This window comes from Sprattus sprattus, assembly GCF_963457725.1.
Source record: "Sprattus sprattus genome assembly, chromosome: 1".
Lineage (NCBI taxonomy): Eukaryota > Metazoa > Chordata > Actinopteri > Clupeiformes > Clupeidae > Sprattus > Sprattus sprattus.
The window spans coordinates 65,433,305-65,453,228 of NC_137920.1; the positions used below are offsets into that span (position 1 = coordinate 65,433,305).

General features: G+C 42.2%; 2 protein-coding genes across 2 annotated transcripts; both read right to left on the reverse strand.

The window, feature by feature from the left end:
- Positions 1 to 259: 259 nt before the first annotated feature.
- kl (klotho) lies at positions 260 to 5,877 on the reverse strand (the record flags this gene model as incomplete). The annotated part of the gene is made up of 5 exons (XM_080847466.1): positions 260 to 585; positions 1,589 to 2,702; positions 4,014 to 4,282; positions 4,369 to 4,873; positions 5,152 to 5,877. 5 exons carry the CDS (start codon positions 5,875 to 5,877, stop codon positions 260 to 262), a joined length of 2,940 nt encoding a protein of 979 aa, XP_080703592.1.
- Positions 5,878 to 12,595: 6,718 nt separating this feature from the next.
- LOC308372371 (intelectin-like) lies at positions 12,596 to 16,670 on the reverse strand (the record flags this gene model as incomplete). Its single annotated transcript, XM_080847525.1, has 7 exons — positions 12,596 to 12,748; positions 13,029 to 13,132; positions 13,269 to 13,389; positions 13,498 to 13,656; positions 15,789 to 16,036; positions 16,175 to 16,324; positions 16,604 to 16,670. The coding sequence occupies 7 exons, from the start codon at positions 16,668 to 16,670 to the stop codon at positions 12,596 to 12,598; spliced, it is 1,002 nt and encodes a 333-aa protein (XP_080703651.1).
- Between the last annotated feature and the right edge of the window lie 3,254 nt (positions 16,671 to 19,924).

The following is a 19,924-nucleotide window of genomic DNA, read 5'->3' on the forward strand; positions in this document are numbered from 1 at the left end:
GGCTTCCATAGACATGTGACGGAGTTAGATAATTATATTTATAAATACAATTTCTAAATATTGAATTCAATTAAAAAGTTACTAATCAAAATGTTGGTGATAACAAAGGGATATTATAAGATTATATTCTTTTCGCTGATGTACACTCATTCCCCATTTCGCTACAAGCCTCGCCAGTCTTCATCCACTGTGTGACTCAACATCACTGTCAGTTCTACCAGCATCACAAACAGCACAGACAAAGAGAAGGAGGAGGTATCTAACTGTGCTTTCTGGTCGCATAGTATAGCGTAAGGCCCATTGTTATAACCAGCGCAGAGCCCAGCAACGTCAGGAAGCCGACCACAGAGTGCTTGGCTAAGATGTGGCAGCCGCTGCAGGGCTCGGCAGGCCGAGGGCACTGCTGATGAGGCGACTCTGAGGCAGGGAACCCGTTGTGGTCTATGATGTTGCGGTAGTGGCTCAGAGAAGATTTCTCGAAGACTTCATCCTGCACAGACCCGTACATACCAAAGCCGGGATCAAGCAGGTCGTTCAGGCTGTACGCGAAGTAGCCCTGAAGGTTCACCCCGTCCAGTATACGAGCTGTACAAGTGAAAAAGGGAGAATAAACGGTTTGAGGACAAATTATTAACATGTTTTAAGTTGTGCCTGGTAGGAGGATGTCCCATGTATTACTGTACTGCCAGCAAGATTGCTTTAAAGCCACACCAGAGATACATTTGCACAACAAATATGCACATGTCATATCAGGACACAGATTTATGAATGTGTGTATCGGTGCAAAATGAATTTCCTTGTAGAACTTTTTACAATATTTATATATTTTATGTGCATGTGTGTGTGTAGGCTGTGTGTATACTTGGGCCTATGCTTCACATGTATTTGTGTTATCACACGGGAGTCCTGAATGATAAGCATACTGGCAGCCTCACTCAGCGAGCTGTGTCTGCTTTCCTGTCAATGATTAAGCAGTTTTGCGTGGTCGTTTGTGTGTCTGAGCCCAGGGTCAAGAGCTTGGGTGGGGGAGGGAGCTCCACAAAGGCGACACTCATCACATTTCTAACCAACACTTCTCATAAACAAAGCCATTTCTGTTGTACCTCCACATTGACCATGCAGTTTTTTTTTGTTTATTCACCCCCACTGATGACATTGGCTATGAAGGGAATTGCTTTGGTAAGACTTTCTAGGACGCCTGCATCATAAGCCTCCAACATAAGCGTGCCATAAATGTGTTCTGGCAGACTACGTGTCCTGTCGTTAATCATGACGGTAGCTGTCCTATGACTTGAAAGTGTCATGTCAATTAACCATTATAAATGTTAGTATCAATGGTCATAATGGCTCAGTTTTAATGCTTATGTCACCTGCAAACAAGCTGCTATAGCAACAAACATTTTGAGAACTGTCATGAAAATTACTGATGGTGGTAATATGACGCTGATACACCTCACTAACACACACATTGGACACTGAATGTTGTGATTAATTATGTATTTATGTCAATGTGCCATGATGTATTTATGCCATGTTATTGTGCAAGTGAAGTGCTCCTGTTGTTTTTATGGTGATATGTGTGGCTGACCTTTCAAAGCCTCATTGATGTAGTTGTACAAATAGTAAACTCGCAGGTTATCTTTGAATTGGGTGGGGTCCTCTTTCACACCATTAGCCATGATGTAGATGGGCACGTCCTTATAATGGGAATTAACCCAGTTCAGAGCTTTGCGCAGGCCATAGGGCACCACCCCGGTGTCTTGGGCCTTAATCCAGGTGGCGTCGTTCCCAAACTCCACCTCCAGGAACCCGGTGTAGGTGAACTTGTTCTCCGTGCTGTCTTGCACCGTGTGCGTGGTGAAGTGACTGATGGCGAAGAAGTCGTAGGTCCCCTTCACCAGCTGCCTCTCCTCCTCACTGAAGGTGGGCAGCTGGTAGTTGAACAGGTCCAAGGAGTTGCGATGCTGCAGCCAGCTCCTCATCAGCGCCGGGTAGTCGCCGCTGCCGAAGATGGGCTCGGCAAACCAGCCGATGTAGAAGGCCTGGACGCGTTTGACGGGCTCCACGTCCTTCCGGCTGAACGAGACGGCCGGCTCAAACCAGTCCACGTGCAGCACCAGGGAAACCTTGCCCCCGTGCGTGGGCCGGAACTCGCGGTCGTACACGCGCCAGGCCATGGCGTGGGCGAGCAGCAGGTGGTGCCCCGCCGCGTAGCCCAGAGACTTGTCGTTGGGCTCGTCCAAGGTGATCCACATCTTCACGTGAGCGCCGAGCCACCGGAAGCAGAGCCTGGCATAGTCGGCGAACACCCACACGGTCTCCTTGTTCTGCCAGCCGCCCTCCAGGGGCGAGGGGATGCTGGAGAGCTTGCCGGTGTAGTGCCACAGGGTGACCACCGGGGTAATGTTGGCACGGCTGAGCTCGCCGACGAAGCAGAGGTAGTAGCCCAGCAGCGTGGCGTTGGCCTCCTCCACGGTGCCAGTGGGCATAATGGATGACCAGTTGAGGGAGAAGTGGAAGTGGGAGACGTGCAGGCGCTGCACGTCGGACACCTGCTGGCGGATGGTGGCGTAGTCAAGGCAGTGGGGGACCCGGTGGACGGGCGGGGCATGGACGCCCTCCAGGCGCTGCAGCTCGCCATTCCCCGAGATGTTCCAGACGTACACGCTAGTGTCGGCGAACTGGGTGGGGGTGGTCTCAATCTGAAGCACAGACGCAGAAGAGAGGATAGGTTCCCTTATATGGCTCACGTGAACTCACACACTCAAGCTCACGTGCTACTTTAGGCTCATCTTAATAAGGTGAAGGTTTGTCTTACTACAAACCTGATCTGATGCAACCAGGGCAAAAACAAAGCAAATGACCTTTAGAGTAGCCACTGGCTGACAGTGGGAGTCTGTGCTTGTGCACTCTGGGCTATACTAAATGCACTTTGATGTGCACGAGTTGTCGGACTGACGGAGGTCATCATCCATATTTGCCAGGCTAAGTAGGACAGATGAGTTTGTGAAGGTTACAAACACTCAACTATTTTAGGGGACTCGAAGCACCTTGTTGTTTGGGGTGTGATGCTGCAAAACAGTCATTATTACATGGCTCATTCTAAATCCAAAACAGTCATTAATCTATGGCTCATTATGAATCCAAATCAGTCATTAATCTATGGCTCATTATGAATCCAAATCAGTCATTAATCTATGGCTCATTCTAAATCCAAATCAGTCATTAATCTATGGCTCATTATAAATCCAAAAGACTCATTAATCTATGGCTCATTATAAATCCAAAACATTTATTATTCTATGGCTCATTATAAATCCTATCCTCCTGACATATACTGTATTTACCTACTATAATAATAATGTGCTTGGAATCACCATCATGGGGATATGGTAAAATGCCAGCAAAAACTGTAGCTGTGCCTCAGGCCCTGTTCTATTAGAAATCAACTTTAAACTGTAGTCCAAGAGTTCAGTAAAGACGGATGTAGGAGTTAATATTTTGTCAAGTTGCCTTTCTAAGAAGGCTTACTCATCCCATATTGTCTCCACAGTAACAGGTCTACAGTACGCCAGTGGTGCACTGGCCATTGGGCATACAGTGACCAATCCACATCTATGGGCCGGTGCACCATCAACACAAGCTTTTACTGGCCATATCTGCTCCAATGATGGCCCTCCAGCCAGTGTTTGCAGACAAGTCCAGGGCCCGTTTTAAAGCAGTGTGTTTAGAAGAGTAATTGAATAACACAGAAGAGTTAAATGCGCTTACACATTTTAGTTTGAATTTGAACCCTGTATTTGAGCACAGCCATTTTATAATACTTGGCTTGGGTCACATGGGATATTATTGGTGTTAGGTGAAATGTCTATTACAGTTAAATGTGCAGTCCTTTGCTTTAATCTAGTTTTCTTTTTGTTTGAATTCAGCAAAATATCCCTAACGTTCTTCTGCCTTCCTCCTGGATCAAGGGCTGTACCTTTAATTTCACACTGTATTTTTCCACTGTGTACCTGTATGGAGTTGGCTCCTACCCCCCAGGCAAAGTTGCAGGGGAAGACCCCCTGGACGGGCTGGTGCTCCGGCAGCAGTGGGAAGCCATTCTTTTCTATGAGTTTGCTGTAGAAGGTTGCAGACGTCTTGGGTATCCTCCTCAGGTCAGGGGTGTTGAAGTCAACGTAGTACAGCCCACGCCGGATTGTGTACTCCCGGTGCCATTCGAACCCATCCACCAAAGACCAGGCCGTGTAGCCAATCACAGTCACATTGTCATACCTGATAGCTAGGCATAAAACAGAAGTTAAACATTAGATTGCATTTGGTAACATCTTGTACATATACTATATATCTGAACATAACAGCTCTCACATTTCAATGTGTCGATTATGAATCTCTTCAGATAAGTGATGTATGTAGGATCCTTGGTTTTGGTGGTGGTCTCAAACCATCCATTTTCCACCACAAAAATGGGCGGGTTGTTGTATTCAGCGTGGATCCAGTACATCAGCCTCCGCAGGTCCAGCTCTTCATCCTGCCCGAACAGAAAGCTCGTGTTGAGCTGAAAACTAAGCGAGGGGCTATGAGACAGGGCGAAGAAATCCGCCGTGCCGCTGATGTGAAGCCTCTCCATCTCTGTGAAGACGGGGAGTCTGTGAGACAGTTTCTGCTTCATGCACGGTGGATAGTCACCATCCACAAAGAGTGGTCGCGCAAACCACCCAAGAACAAAGTCCAGAGAGCACTGGCAAGCCCGCTGGTTCTCGTGCCGGGCATTGATGGGCTGTACCCAGTGGGAGGCCAAGGCCATTGAGACCTTTCCACCTTGTTTGGCCCGGTAATGTTTGTCATATGTGTGCCAAGCTGCTGCATGGGCCTAAGAGAAAACAGAAACAACATGGATGACCACATTCTACTACAAAGAGATGAGTACAATTATTCTCGTCAGACACAGCCAGGAGATAATGATGCAAGATTTAAGCACATTTCCAGGTGAACTAATACAGCTTCCTCTTCCAAATACTTATTCTAATACTTATTAATAAAAATAACTTAAAATAATTCGAGTATTTTTAACCAGTAGATTCCCTCAATAAGAAGACTTAATTTCAGTAGGATACATTTTATTTGCTGTCTGTGTTGACATGTTTTTACCTTAAGGAGATTGTGCCCCACTCTGTATGGCAAGTCTGAGTCGGTTTTTATTCCTGGAGCCACCTTTCCTGTGCCATAGCCATGCCAGGCGATCACAAATGGGTTGTCGATTGTGATCCAGTATTTCACATCATCTCCGTATGTTTTGAAACAAAAGTCTGCATACTCTTTAAATAAATCAATGAGAATAGGATTACCCCATCCGCCATAGCGACTCTGTAGGTTGTCGGGCAAATCCCAGTGGTAGAGAGTGACTACAGGCTGCACTTTAATTTCTTTTAACCTGTTTATCAGCTTTTTGTAGTAGTTTGCCCCTTTTTCATTGTAGCTGCTCACACTTCCATTTGGGAAAATGCGCGACCAAGAGATAGAAAAGCGATAGTGATTCACACCAAGAAGTTTTAAAGCATGGATATCGCCAGGCATGTTGTGATAACTGTCGCTTCCCACATCTCCCTTCACTATCCGAGTGCCGCCGCGGTTGAAGGTGTCCCAAATGGACAGCCCTTTGCCGTCCTTATCATGAGCTCCTTCGATCTGGTAGGCGGCAGTGCCAACAGACCACATGAAATGTTCTGGAAAAGTATCGTACAAAAACGCTTTGTCGCCGGGGAAAGAGAGTTTGTTGAATCTCTTCCAGGTCTGGAGCCCGTCTCCTGCACTGGCCATTGCGCATTTTATTTCGCAAAAAGTAAGAAGCGCAAACAGAACTCCGATGTTTGTCATTGCGTATTAGCCTGTCCAGTAATTTCGCAATGCACTGAAATAAAAGCAAATGTGGCGGATGGTAACATTCTCATTATTTATCATTTCCACACTCTTCTGCCTGTCATATAAGCCGGCTGCCCCAATGCGAGCCCTCTTTTATAGTCTTAGAAAATCTATCAATTATTACCAGAGCACTTGACGCGTTGAACGGTTTCCAAGCACAGGACAATATCAGGGTGGGATAATAACAATTTCCATCAAATTTCATCTGTTTTACGACCCTATGTGAATTATCCTTTTAAAATTCTAATTTCGATTATAAAAATTCATCCCAGTAGCAACAGTATTCTTTATATATTATAGGAGTGAATTATCCTTATAAAATTCTCATTTCGATCGTAGAACCTAATCAGAGTAAACGGTAGCTGTAACAGTAGCTGAGACGGTCCACTGAAAACCTGAAACAAGGAGGTGATTTTTGTAACCCACCATCTTGACATCCAACAGCGAACAAGAGTGTAAAAGTGTCAAAGGTTTTAACACTTGATGCAATCTATTATTAACATGTTTTTACTGTAGATGAATAATCCATTTAACCTGTATAGCTAATCATATGCCAGGTCCCCTCATATCACCCTCTCATGTATTCAATTAATGAAATGAAATGTTGTTGTGTATTACATATTGGCTACATGAAAACAAACATTCAGCTGTTTCTTTCTGTGTTTTATTTAAATTGTAGTTTTATTTCAGTGTTTGACAGGAGGAAAGCTATTTATATATAAAGAATTAAAACTGCAGAGTGAATAACGGCTCAAAAATAATAATTTCACATCCAAACATAATCGTCTTGCCGGTCATTCACATTCTAGAAGAAAATCTTATCACTGTATGTGGTCTTTGCTTCAGTGTTCCCTCCAACAAGTAATTGCCTATTAGTCTCTAGTCTCACGGAGGGACACAGGCAGAAGGATAATATCATATTATGTAAAGGACGGAGATAACACAATGTTCCTGGGACAGGTGTTATTTGTTTGTTTGTTGCCTTTTGCAAAACTCCATCTGTCTTATATGGGGTTACCGGCATAAACATCAGTGATACAATCTTCCTCTGCCAGATCAACATAATTTAAACACTATAGATATTATAGGTTATCATCAATTATGTTTCATCTGCCCAATGTGTGAGCCTGATCTAATGTATTTGTGACTGATCATAATGGTGACAGTAGGAGACTATGTACTTGTCTATGTTCTGAATCTCTGTTTAGCTTATGTGATTCTTTTCAGACAGCTTCCTGGCTGGATGGACATTATAATATCTATGAAGTATGTTAGAGGCTGTGCTGTTGACATTGAGTGGGGTGATTTGGTGAACTTGTTCTATTTTGCAAATATACCGCACTGAACAACAGGTGGCTTCAGAGGAGAGATTTGATCTTTAATGCCTGCTTCCGATGGCTGTTGATGTGAAAATGTCTAATGTCTCATTTTGAATATAAATTTTAACATTTACTTTATTTTATTTGGCATAGTCTGCTTAACTATTCCTAGAGATATGATCTAGCCTACCTGTGTGGTTGGTCACCCTAGGCAGTTTAGTGCCTGTGACTCATTGTTCTGAGTCAGTCAAGCATAGGGTTTTTTCCATACTCAAACATGTAGTTTTTCATGGTCTAATTGAGGCAAATCATTTATCATTTATTAGTTATTTTAAATCGGACACTCCAGCGAAAACCAGCTTATGTCACTGTTGAACGTTGCTGTTTTACACTGGTTGTATATCAGAGGTAATATCATATCATTACCTTGGAAACAAGGAGTCAGGGCTGCAATGCACATATGATAAATCTCTGTAACCAGGCTGTAATCTTCCATCTGTCCTTCGCGGAATGCCGTAGAGATACAGTGCCAGGGAATAGTCCCCAGAGACCAGACCAACAGGGAGGTAAATATGAGCTTCCTGCCCAGCTGAAGCACGCTGAGGCCTTTGTGATGAGCCGTGTTAGCCAGGTCTTAAGGTCATCAGCAGATGAGTTTTGTTCAGAGTCCCATGGGCCGAGGAAAAACATACAGTACATGTTAACAGACCACATGACCTGCTGTCAATATGTGGCACGGTGGCTCAGGTGCTTGCACTTCCGCCTCACGGCAAGAAGGTCATGGGTTCGATTCCCACATGGGGTGCTGTTGGCTCTGGGGGGCAGGTCCTCCCCAGACCTTCAGTGGTCAGATGGGCTATCTCCCGGGCCCTTTCTGTGTGGAGTTTGCATGTTCTCCCCGTGTTCACAAGGGTTTCCTCCGTATAGAACCCAAACATGCAAAAGAACAGAAAGATCGATCTCCTCTGTCCCTGACCAGGATAAAACTGACTTTGACTTTGAATATCATACTTGCCCTTGTCCTTGCTCTGACAAGGTAATGACCCAAGGCAAACTGTAGAAAAACAATGGCTTAGGCTATTCATAAAAGGCTATGTTGTTCTGAATGAGTGCCAATGAGAACTTACAGTGCAGATTTGATTAGCCAAATACGGAGAATTAATGTCTGACCACTTTTCTGTATGATTTAAATAAATATAAACATTGTTAGGTCTCCCATTGTGTTCATTTTTTTTATAGTGGTTTAAGTACATGCTCTATCGTTGTATTCTTCTTTGGTCAGCCATCAATATTGGGGCAAAGAAGAGAAACTGGTTTTATGTGTTTGCTTAGTCTTCATTCTCGTGTCCTTTGTTTGTGTTGAGAAGTCCAGGGCAGCAGGATGCAGAGAGAATGATCAATCTCAGCATTTATAACTTGCATCACTCACTTCCTGCCCTAGCAACCTGGTGCAGCAGCCAAGAGCTTTACTTCCATGTCAAATCACACCGTGTGCACTGCACACACGCCAGCAATCATACTTGGGGCCCCAGTTTTTGTACCAATAGAAATAAATGTTAACATTTAGAATTAGAATGTTAAAGTGTTAAAAACTACAATCTCTGATCTATAATATTGTGATATTTTTTGCTTTTCTTAAAAAACCCTAAGAAAAATTCTCGACTGTTTGATATACATGATTAAAATTAGGTATTAGTTACAAGGATGTACAGTTTTCAGTTATTTTAACTAACATCTTTCAAATGAGCGATTGCTGAACTGGGGGTATCAGCCTTATCTGAGGAGGAAGTGTAAGCCTTTGTCTTTCCGACTGTCTGTAATGTCCTCAGATGGGATAAATATTTGGGCAAGAGCAAGAAGAGAAGAACCTAACCAACAAGAGGGTTACACTGGACTCTCTCCTAATATATATTTACTCTTATAATGACCTTATAACTAGGTAATCCATAATTAAGTGGTAGTGGTAGTGATGGTACATTCTGTGTTTTCTGTATCCAGCCTTTAGAGCTACATCAGAGGCTACCATTAGGTTTACAAAACTTAATATACCACATAGCAGTGTGTAATATGATCACTGCATAAAGTAAGAGAATGAGCAAGAATGGAGTGAAACTAGGAACTTAAAATGGTATTGATAAATAATAATAGCATATATGTATATAAACCCCTCAAAAAAAGTTCGGAAACGTTTTTCCCTTCAATAATGCCAATTGGTATTGTATTTGATATCGTTGGAAAGCCTGATTAGTCACCTTTACAAAGAGGTACAACTTGTAAGGATTGTGCATTTGCGGAATGAGCAACACAGCAAAATGTGTGGGTAGCGGCCTAATAAAAATGTGCCAAAATCCCCTATATACTGTATATAAATAATGTTTCCAAACTCTTTTTAAGGATTTTATATATATACACACAAAGACCAAACCAAAGCTGTTTTTGCAGGCCAGTGAGGGGATATCAGCAACAAGTGATGGCCGCAATCACTCATGCAGCAAAGCGTCCTCCACAACAGGGGATGGAAGGCATACAGGACTGTGTCCACTCGTGGGCCAGGGCATCCTGACCCAGTGTGCACGACTCGTCCGACAGAGAAAGCCACTTGGGGCAGTGCGATGTTCGACTGTTGGCAAACTAGTCGATCCAGATGAACAAGCCTGGCTCTTTTGCGTTGCGATCAGGGGAGAGGTTTATTACCCTGTAGACTCGGGCAACTAGTACTACTAAATCATGTGAAGACAGCTTATTCAGACACGTAGCACAGTAACCTCTGAAAGCATTGTCGAATGTCACAAGGAAAGTCTTACAGAAATACGTAGGATACATAGGAGTCAAATGAACATATCCATACAATGGCATAATTCAATTATCCACAGGTATCCATCCACCTGGAGGAAATTTTGCGGTGTGGGTTACTATATTAAAAAGCTATAAACCTGCTATTTTGATCCTTGCTATATTTCAGTAAGCATTTGTTAAGACCAACTTATTGGTTCTTAAGGATGTACTACTCATTGAGAATAAGAAATTCATGAATACTGGTCTGAGAAATGATTAGTGGTGATAAATGCAGACTTTATTGGGCACTAATACAGACACTTATTAGTTGTTAATGGCTAACATTTGTTTCCTAAAGTAAAGTGTAAACCAAAAGAAATTCTTTGCTGACTTTCAAGAGATTTATTTTCTGGCCATCCTACACTCTGTGTGTGTGTGTGTGTGTGTGTGTGTGTGTGTGTGTGTGTGTGTGTGTGTGTGTGTGTGTGTGTGTGTGTGTGTGTGTGTGTGTGTGTGTGTGTGTGTGTGTGTGTGTGTGCGTGTGCGTGTGCGTGTGCGTGTGCGTGTGCGTGTGCGTGTCTGTGTCTGTGTTTTACTGAGTGAGTGTGCAAGAGAGAGAGAGAGGGAGATACATTAGTTACAGCTGCTTCTAGCTCTTATATCTAGTTGTGCCATCCCTCTTTAAAATCCTTTAGCTACAGGGCTTTGTGACCTGTGATCAGAAATCAAAATGATCTGCAGATGCAGTTGATTCATTAAGCCTGGTAGAGCCTCTCTTGGATTCTGTTGTCCTGGTTGCACTCACAATCTATTCTGGAAGCATCTTGTGGCCATCGTTAGATGAGTCCGCCCTCTAGTGTTATATGGGTGGAACTATAATTATCCCAGGGATGTGACAGGTGCGCTAAAATGTGATTTTTGAATGAAAAAGTCTAATGCATTTTCCAATAATCACAGTGTTTTCCAATAATTTTCACACTTGTTTCAATACCATGTACAGTTTTTCAAAACACTTAACACATTCAGCATCTCAGTATACTATGTGTACTCAACCTTTGATACTTTTTCATTGCTTAAATACAAAATACATTAAATGGCTTGAAATTCATGGATACCTGACTCAGTCAATGTTCAACACCAGCAACATTTTGTGTATATAGCAATTTTTCCAGACATTAAGATACTCTTTTCAAAACAGTACATTTTCAGTTCAAAATCTGACACATTTTAGATAACTGTAGATGGAAAGATATTGTATTTTGACAGACAAATTAAATTATACCCTTGAAATGTAATAGATTATTTAGATAGTAGTCTCATGTATTGTTGTTTCACTTACTCTACTGGGAAAGAAAAGTGTTTGCACACTTTTGAGAGTAGTCTGAATTTCATATTTCCTGTATTTTATATTACAATACGTACGAGGTGTCTTATGTTTTTCAGGAACATACAGAATATGGTAAGGGTATGGGAGGAAAGGACCCAAACGCAGACAAGATGCAAAGACAATTCAGGATTTATTTACAAAAAGGGTAGAGCACAGAAGATCAAAACTAAGAGATCCAAAAAAGACACATAAACACATCAGATCCCAACTTGGAATCAAACCCGAACAGAGCAAAAAACACACCAAAACACAGCAGCAAGGCAGAGAAGGAGTACAGGCATTCACAGAATAACAGGACTCGGAATCTCTCACCAGACTTTAGACTTACGAACCAATAAAAAAAACACAAGACAAACTGAACTTCAATACCAAAGGGGAAACAGATAATAAGACCCAGTTGAACTAAACATGGGGAATAAACAAGACGCAGGAGAATTCAGGGTAATTCACAAAGCAGGTGTTGTAGAAGGTGACAGAAAAAAAACAGGACGCGGCAGAAGGCACGTGGGGGCGGAGCTCAGGATAACAACAAAGAAGCACATGCCATAAAACAAACAAACAAGGGAAAGCACATGGCAGGAACAAGGAAGCACAAAACAAAGACAGAGCACAATCCTGACAGAATCTGATGAAATCTCTAAGCCACATTCTACAACCACGGTATTGTAATGTGCCCTGCCCTGCCAACCACCATCCCCTCTCGTCTGATACATGTCATAGTTGCTGGTATTCTCAAAAAAGTAGGAGGCATGTTTATGTCTATGTAAAGTGTTTCTATGAAGACAAATGAATAACTTGCTCCTGACTTTTTCCTCTTACATATAGGGGATCATATTTGGGATCTTTTCAGTATAGCACTGACAGCAGATTAACCTAGTTAAGCGCAAGTGTTACACATTTTACAGCAGGTGAATAACAAATGAAAGCACTGATGCTCAACAGGGGGTTATTTGGCAGGGGACCAACCCTTAACCTTAAAGTAGACCTAAACAAGAACATGCTCAGAAGGAAAGTAATATCAACCAAATAGCGAAATAGCAAATGGCAACATTCAGCAGAGTATGTGTGTATTTCCACCATCTGTGTGTTACCATTTAATGCAGAACAGTTAGGAAATCAAAATTTTAATTTCCATTTTAAGCATTTACAAATATTGCACCTGCCAGTTCATCTGTGGACCCTCATTATTGACTCATCGGTAGAAGATCATAACAGCACCTTCAGTTAAGTCTCTGGATGCACTCCACCCCACATGTGTTCCATAACCATCCCAGTCAAAGCCAGTGAAGTCTCCACAGATCCGGCCGTCATGTGAAGGGAAGTGTCCCCCGCCACCAATGCAATACTGTAAAATAAAACAAAGGCTACTTATATTAAACTGAAATTGGGTAGGTTACAAAGCCAGATGAATATTATAGCTGTTGCAGGCTGTAGAGGGGTAGCCAGTCTTGTAAGCACACATTTAATGTAAACGGTAAAAGTAAAGCCACCATGTCATGTTCATGGTTGTGGTTAACTGATTTACAATGGTGAGATTAAGTGAGATCATGATTTACAAAGGACCTTTTTAGGAGAGGTGAATTGTTTTTAAATCAACAGGGAAGATGTGTTGTGTTCATTCTTACGTGTTCAGTGTTGCAACCAGTAGGTCTGATTCCAGAACACATGGCCATTGCTGCCCTCTCATTATTAAACACTCTGAATGTGACGAAGCCAGGAATGAATTCGTCTGTGAAAACAAGCATCTAAATGAATCATTTGGGTCTAGTGTATACGTCGTAATGTGTCTATAGATAAATAAGTACACATGAATATACTGTATTTCAAGTTATTTTTTCTACTTTGTTGTAAAACTAGTTTCTTACTTCTCGGATTTGGTCCATAAAGGTTTCTTGTGGTCTCAGCATTTCCATAATCATACACCACAGGAGTAGATGGTCCATTGTTGGTGCGACATGCTCCAATGTTATACCTCACCGGGTAACGCTATTAATCACAATTGATGAAAGAGAGTTTAAGCATTAAGATGAAGCATCTGTTTGTCTGTAAGCACATGAATGTATGTGAACATATTATCTTTGGAGTTTTACGCACCCTGAAGAGGTGGAAGAGGTTTCCTCCATTGAGTGTTAGAAAGCTGGTCTCTGTGTGGTATCGCAGGATGGGAGCAATGGTCCAGTGATTCAGTGGAACGTTGTTAGGAACATGCCAAACAGACACATCTTCCGCTACGATGTCATAGTAGCCAGGATTCTGTGAAGGAGAAATTAGAAAATCATAAATCATTCTATTTTGTGGGTGACTGGGGTAATTTAGACCTTTGGGTAGAACTTAAAGTATTTAGCTTACACTTTCCAAAGCAATATACAGAACATATTTGAAAAATGAATTTGGATGGTATATTGGGTAAAATAGTCTGTTCTGCTGAATAGTGTATAGTGAAGCAACAAGACCTCTAGACGTAAGCCACATGCTCACAGAAACTAAGATGGACATCAATGATGGGGTCAATGGGGGTCAATGATGTTTAGCCAAGGTGGATGCAAATTTTATTTCGGCACATTGCCGGATTGGCTGGGAATACCAGGATCTCAGTCAATGAAATATTAAAGGTAAAGTGTTTGATTCTTGTGTAAGGTTGTTGATATTTGGGCTCAACAGCCAATCAAATTATAACCCTCCTTACTTTTTACCGTTACTGAAAGTGTTTGGGATTAGAGTCACTGAAGCTAAAGGTGAGAGTCCTTCATCCAAACTGGCTCAAATTTCAGTAAACCTCAGTCATATCTCAAAGTAATTTTGGGTAAGGGGGGTAAATAATGGGGCGACCACTACCTCCAACATCACACACTCAGAAGTGCTGAGATGAGACAAGGATATAGACTCCACTCAACCACTGAGCCTTCAAACTGCTTCAAATATGATGAGTCTGTGTATGTTTGCCTGCAACAGGAAGTTGGCTTATTGCTAGTCTAGGTCGCTGAGAATTTTGCTTAGCAACGAGTGCAGATGAAAGGGAAAGGAACTCGAAGAATTTGTGGGGCTTAAAAGAGACACCTTATTTCCCTTTTCCACAGGTTGGCATGGTTCCTTTGGGTCTTAATGAAATGTCTGACATGTTTTTGGTCAAGGTACCATAAGGGTCAAGCACCACAGCACCCTACGCACCCTGTCTACAACAGCCTTGTTCAAAGCGGTTGGTTTGAGTGCTTGTTCCTTTAAATGAAAATGAGCCACTGCTCATCCCACCCCCAACATCTGCAGGCGATGACATGAGTACACCATCCAGCATTGAGTGGCGTTGTTGCAAACTCATCAATGTATGGAGGCCTATAGCTAGCATGCTTAGCAACAAACAAGCTCTGAATAACCTTTAAAAAAAGTAGATATTGTATTTTTTTTTTAAGTTGGCTAATTGTTGTTGTGGTTGTTTTAATTTAGTTGTTTTCAGGGATGAAGGTTGACAAACTGTCCTGGTACGAAAATACTCGAGAAGGTGCACAAACACACAAACACAGATCACTGTGCATTTAAAGTTAGCCTATGATGAAAGTATTGCCTAATGTCATGATCAACAACATTTGCGGATCTAATCTCAACATATTTCAAAAATTAACACAGTGTGTATGAATGTGCCCCTGAGCTCAATGAATAAAAGTGCCTATTGTTGCTCAACACTGAACTCACTTAGCCTGTCTAGATTATTCCTAGTGTTTTCATATACTTAAACTTCACTGATCCACATGAAACTTGGGCTGATGAAGCGTGGCATAGCTGACGCGGTAAGGTTTGCGGCTCTAGGTGGGGTGGTCCGACAGAACTACATAGTGCTAAGACAGCATCGCGACTGGACACGACAGGTGTGTCTATCTGTCCTTTACATGACCATATACTTTACTAATATGACTTTGACTTTGACTAGACCAAATCTAGTTGCCTATAAAAACATTCCTCAAAAAGTCCCAAATTGTTGCATACTAACATCAAGTTAATACGATCAAGATAATGAGATCAAGTTAAATGTTGGTCCAGTTTTACCATTGTATGACCAACTGTTTTGATCTTGGAATTAGCTTTCCTGCATGGCATGGACATTGTTCTATATTGCGGTTACCTCGTACTACCTGCTGTCAACCATTGCTTTTAAAAGAAATGTTCCATTCAATGTTAAGTGTTTATGTATATTATATCTCTGCTAAGAATTATTAAGCCACTCCACACTCTGTGTCAAGATCATTTGTATACCATTGCTTCTTGTGTACTGTGTTTTTACAATAACATCTCATAAACCCATTGAAACTCATCATTGCTATTTAATCTCTTAAATTCTCAGTAAGCCTCAGATATACTGACTGCAAGTGACTAGAGGTTCCCGTTCATTTTACCTTGTAGTCATCAGAGGTTGCACCTTCTGGAGTCCCAAAGGTGTTTAGGTTGGCCCATGTCCCCTCTCCATCAGGACGATTGGGATTGCTTCCCTGCTCGCTTGACCACCGGTCCCCCACAGTGCATTTCCCATACATGTTGTTCTCATGCACACTGGCTACCAGTGTCCATCCACCACCAGCTGTGGTCATGTCACAGTAGGTCTGGTACACTACCCCATTGGAGGTGGTGAGGTAATACAGACCATCTGAAACAAATAAACACATGCTCGATAAAAAAACACCAAATGACCTTTCACATTTATATACCTCATGCCATATGCAGGTGCACACTGAATGATGCAGGAAGATATTTTTTATTCATAACACATTAATCAAGGGCTCACCTTCTTGAACATCATATTTCTGTTGAATATCTCTGCAGCTACGTCCAACAAAACCAAACTTGCGCTGAATTTTCTGCAGTTCGTGATTTGTGTTCCTATTGCTGACACTGATACCACTGGAATTTGAATTCTGAAGAACAGGGAAAGCACCTTCTGCCAAAATAGAAAGGACAAGATCCTTGAGAGTTAGCATTCTGAGTTCAGTAATGATGTTATATTTTCACCAATCTGTGTGCAGGATTATTTAAATAAGGTGGAACAAACCAAAACCCAGCTGTTATTTGAATCAGAATCGGCAAAAAAATAGATAGTACGTCCCATTTCCTAATACAGTGAGCCCAACAAGCTGTTTTTTATTGAAAATATCAAAAACTGTCCATCTGCCATTTATTGGAAATATTGCTACAATACGATTTATAGGAATCTTACCTGGTCGACACTCAATGGGTTGTAATGACAGTGTAAGCCATGTCAGCAGGAGAAGACCTCGCAACATGTTTGACAGATAAAATGGTCTCAGACACTAAGAACTACCTACTGTAAGATTTACGGCAGTGTTGTGTGCTGAAATGTTTCAAAGGATAGCAGAGCAAAAGCACAAAGAAGAACTATGAAGTAAGATTTTGACTTGAAGCTGGTTTTATACTCTGTGGTTAGCCATAAATGACTCAAAACAACTAAGTAATCATAAGGAAGTAATAAACACACCCACCCACCCACACACACACACACACACCACACACACACAAACACACACACACACACACACACACACACACACACACACACACACACACACACACACACACACAAGCACAGCATGTGCACAACACACAAATCAATTAATGTGCAAAGGTTACCTTATTGCAGCCTTTGCACATGTTCACATGCAACCGTTGCATGTGCACATGTGCTCCTTTGTTAAATTTGATTCTTAGTACACGTGATGGAGAGCCCTAACTAGAGGGGATGTCTTGCCCAGGCCATTGAAAGTGTGCCTTCAGGTTCCCGGTAGATCCAGATGAACAACCCTGGCTCTTTGCACTGCGATCAGGATACAGGTTTATTACCCCATAGACTCGGGCAACTTCACTTCATTCAACAAGCAGAAATGTACTAACACAACACTCACTGGCACCAAGATAAACATGTATGTGTTTCTGTTGTGTCTTTGGTTGCGGTGATTTTCTGCTAGCTGAAAAACAAGGTTGACTTTGGGTGTCCATTTGCCTCTACTTCAATTGTCCGACTTTTTTTTCCGCACAAGCGATACACTGCAACACACACGTGGATACATGGAGGCGATACAGGACACTCATACAGTCGTGGCCAAAAGTTTTGAGAATGACACAAATATACATTTTCACAAAGTTTGATGCTTCGGTGTCTGAAGATATTTTTGTCAGATGATACTATAGAAGACTGAAGCATTTAATAAGTGTCAAAGGCTTTTATTGACAATTACATGAAGTGGATGCAAAAAGTCAATATTTGCAGTGTTGACCCTTCTTTTTTCAAGACCTCTGCAATCAACCCTGGCATGCTGTCATTTAACTTCTGGACCACATCCTGACTGATGGAAGCCCATTCTTGCATAATCAATGCTTGGACTTTGTCAGAATTTGTGGGTTTTTGTTTGTTCACCCGCCTATTGAGGATTGACCACAATTTCTCAATGGGATTAAGGTCTGGGAAGTTTCCAGGCCATGGACCCAAAAAATATGCTCCATCTTGCTGGAAACGGCATTGTTCATCACCAAACTGTTCCTGGATGGTTGGGAGAAGTTGCTCTCAGAGGATTTTTGGTCCAGCAAGCACCAGGACCATCTCCTAAAGTTGATTCAGCTGCGGGAACGGGGAACCACCAGTAAAGAGTTGCTCAGGAATGGCAGCAGGCAGATGTGAATGCATCTGCACACACAGGGAGGGTGAAGACTTTTGGAGGATGGCCTGGTGTCATGAAGGGCATCAAAGAAGCCACTCCCTCCAGGAAAAATATCAGGGACAGACTGATATTCTGCAAAAGGTACAGGGATTGGACTGCTGAGGACTGGGGTTAAGTAATTTTCTCTGATGAACCCCCTTACCGATTGTTTTGGGCATCCGCAAATAAGCTTGTCCGGAGAAGACAAGGTGAGCTCTACCATCAGTCCTGTGTCAAGCCAACAGTTAAGAATCCTGAGACCATTCATGTGTGGGGTTGCTTCTCAGCCAAGGGAGTGGGCTCACTCACAATTTTGCCTAAGAACAAAGCCATGAATAAAGAATGGTACCAAAACATCCTCCAAGAGCAACTTCTCCCAACCATCCAGGAACACTGCCTTTTCCAGCATGATGGAGCACCTTGCCATAAGGCAAAAGTGATAACTAAGTGGCTCGGGGAACAAAACATCGATATTTTGGGTCCTTGTACAGGAAACTCCCCAGACCTTGATCCAATTGAGAAATTGTGGTCAATCCTCAAGAGGCGGGTGGACAAACAAAACCCCACAAATTCTGACAAACTCCAAGCATTAATTATGCAAGAATGGGCTTCTATCAGTCAGGATGTGGCCCAGAAGTTAAATGACAGCATGCCAAGGCGGAATGCAAAGGTCTTGAAAAAGAAGGGTCAACACTGCAAATATTGACTTTTTGTATCCACTTCATGTAATTGTCAATAAAAGCCTTTGAAACTTAATAAATGCTTGTAATTATACTTCAGTCTTCCATAGTAACATCTGACAAAAATATCTAAAGACACTGAAGCAGCAAACTTTGTGAAAATGTATATTTGTGTCATTGTCAAAACTATTGGCCACGACTGTACACGCAGGCTCAAGGTCTTGTGCAAATTAAGTCCCATCCCGGACTGTCATACCTCCAGGACCCCAGGAACATAAGGCAGCTTTTAAGTGCCCGGGGACCAAGTGAGGTGAACCCTCTGTCTTGGTCAGGGACGGACGAAGAGTGTTCTGTTCTTTTGCATGATTTTTTCTGTTGGGGTTCTTGTGAACACGGGGAGAACATGCAAACTCCACACAGAAAGGCCAGTGAGATAGCCCACCTGAGAACTGAAGGTCTGGGGAGGACCTGCCCCCCAGAGCCAACAGCGCCCCATGAAGGAATCAAACCCATGACCAGAGCATGATATGGGTTTTGGACCTATGAATGTTAGGCAAAGGAGAGGACATGGCTAAACCACATGTGTGTTAGAGGACATGGCTAAACCACATGTGTGTAAGGGGACATGGCTAAACCATGATACAATTATTTTGTGCTAGACATGAAATATAACCAAATTCTATGGAAGGCATGTTAATGAAGTTTTTTGCTTTTATTTACAGGGAAGAGTTATCATGGGTTATTAATGTAGCCACTGAAATCTTTAAAAACAACCAGTACTGGCCTGTTGCCATAAAGCTTATCTGAGATGGAAATGTTTGATGAGCCACAAATGTTTCCTTCTAGGTTTTAGGTGAGTATGACCTACGTGTAATAAATCTGGATTACTGTTTTTCTACTGTTGTTGTTGTTCATAAAAGCAGAATGGAGAAAGAAGAAAGGAGAAAACATGTATGAGGCTAAAGTTGTAAAAGTGTTAGAAGCTGGGCCTGTCTTGTTGACTGGACCTATAAGTGCCAATGACAGTGACTAAAATAAACATGTCAAGACCTTCAATCAACAAGCTTAGTGTTACCCAAATTTCTTCTGATTCTAGTAACTCCCCCTACATACACAATGTTGACTGGGTTCCAGTAATGGGCAATG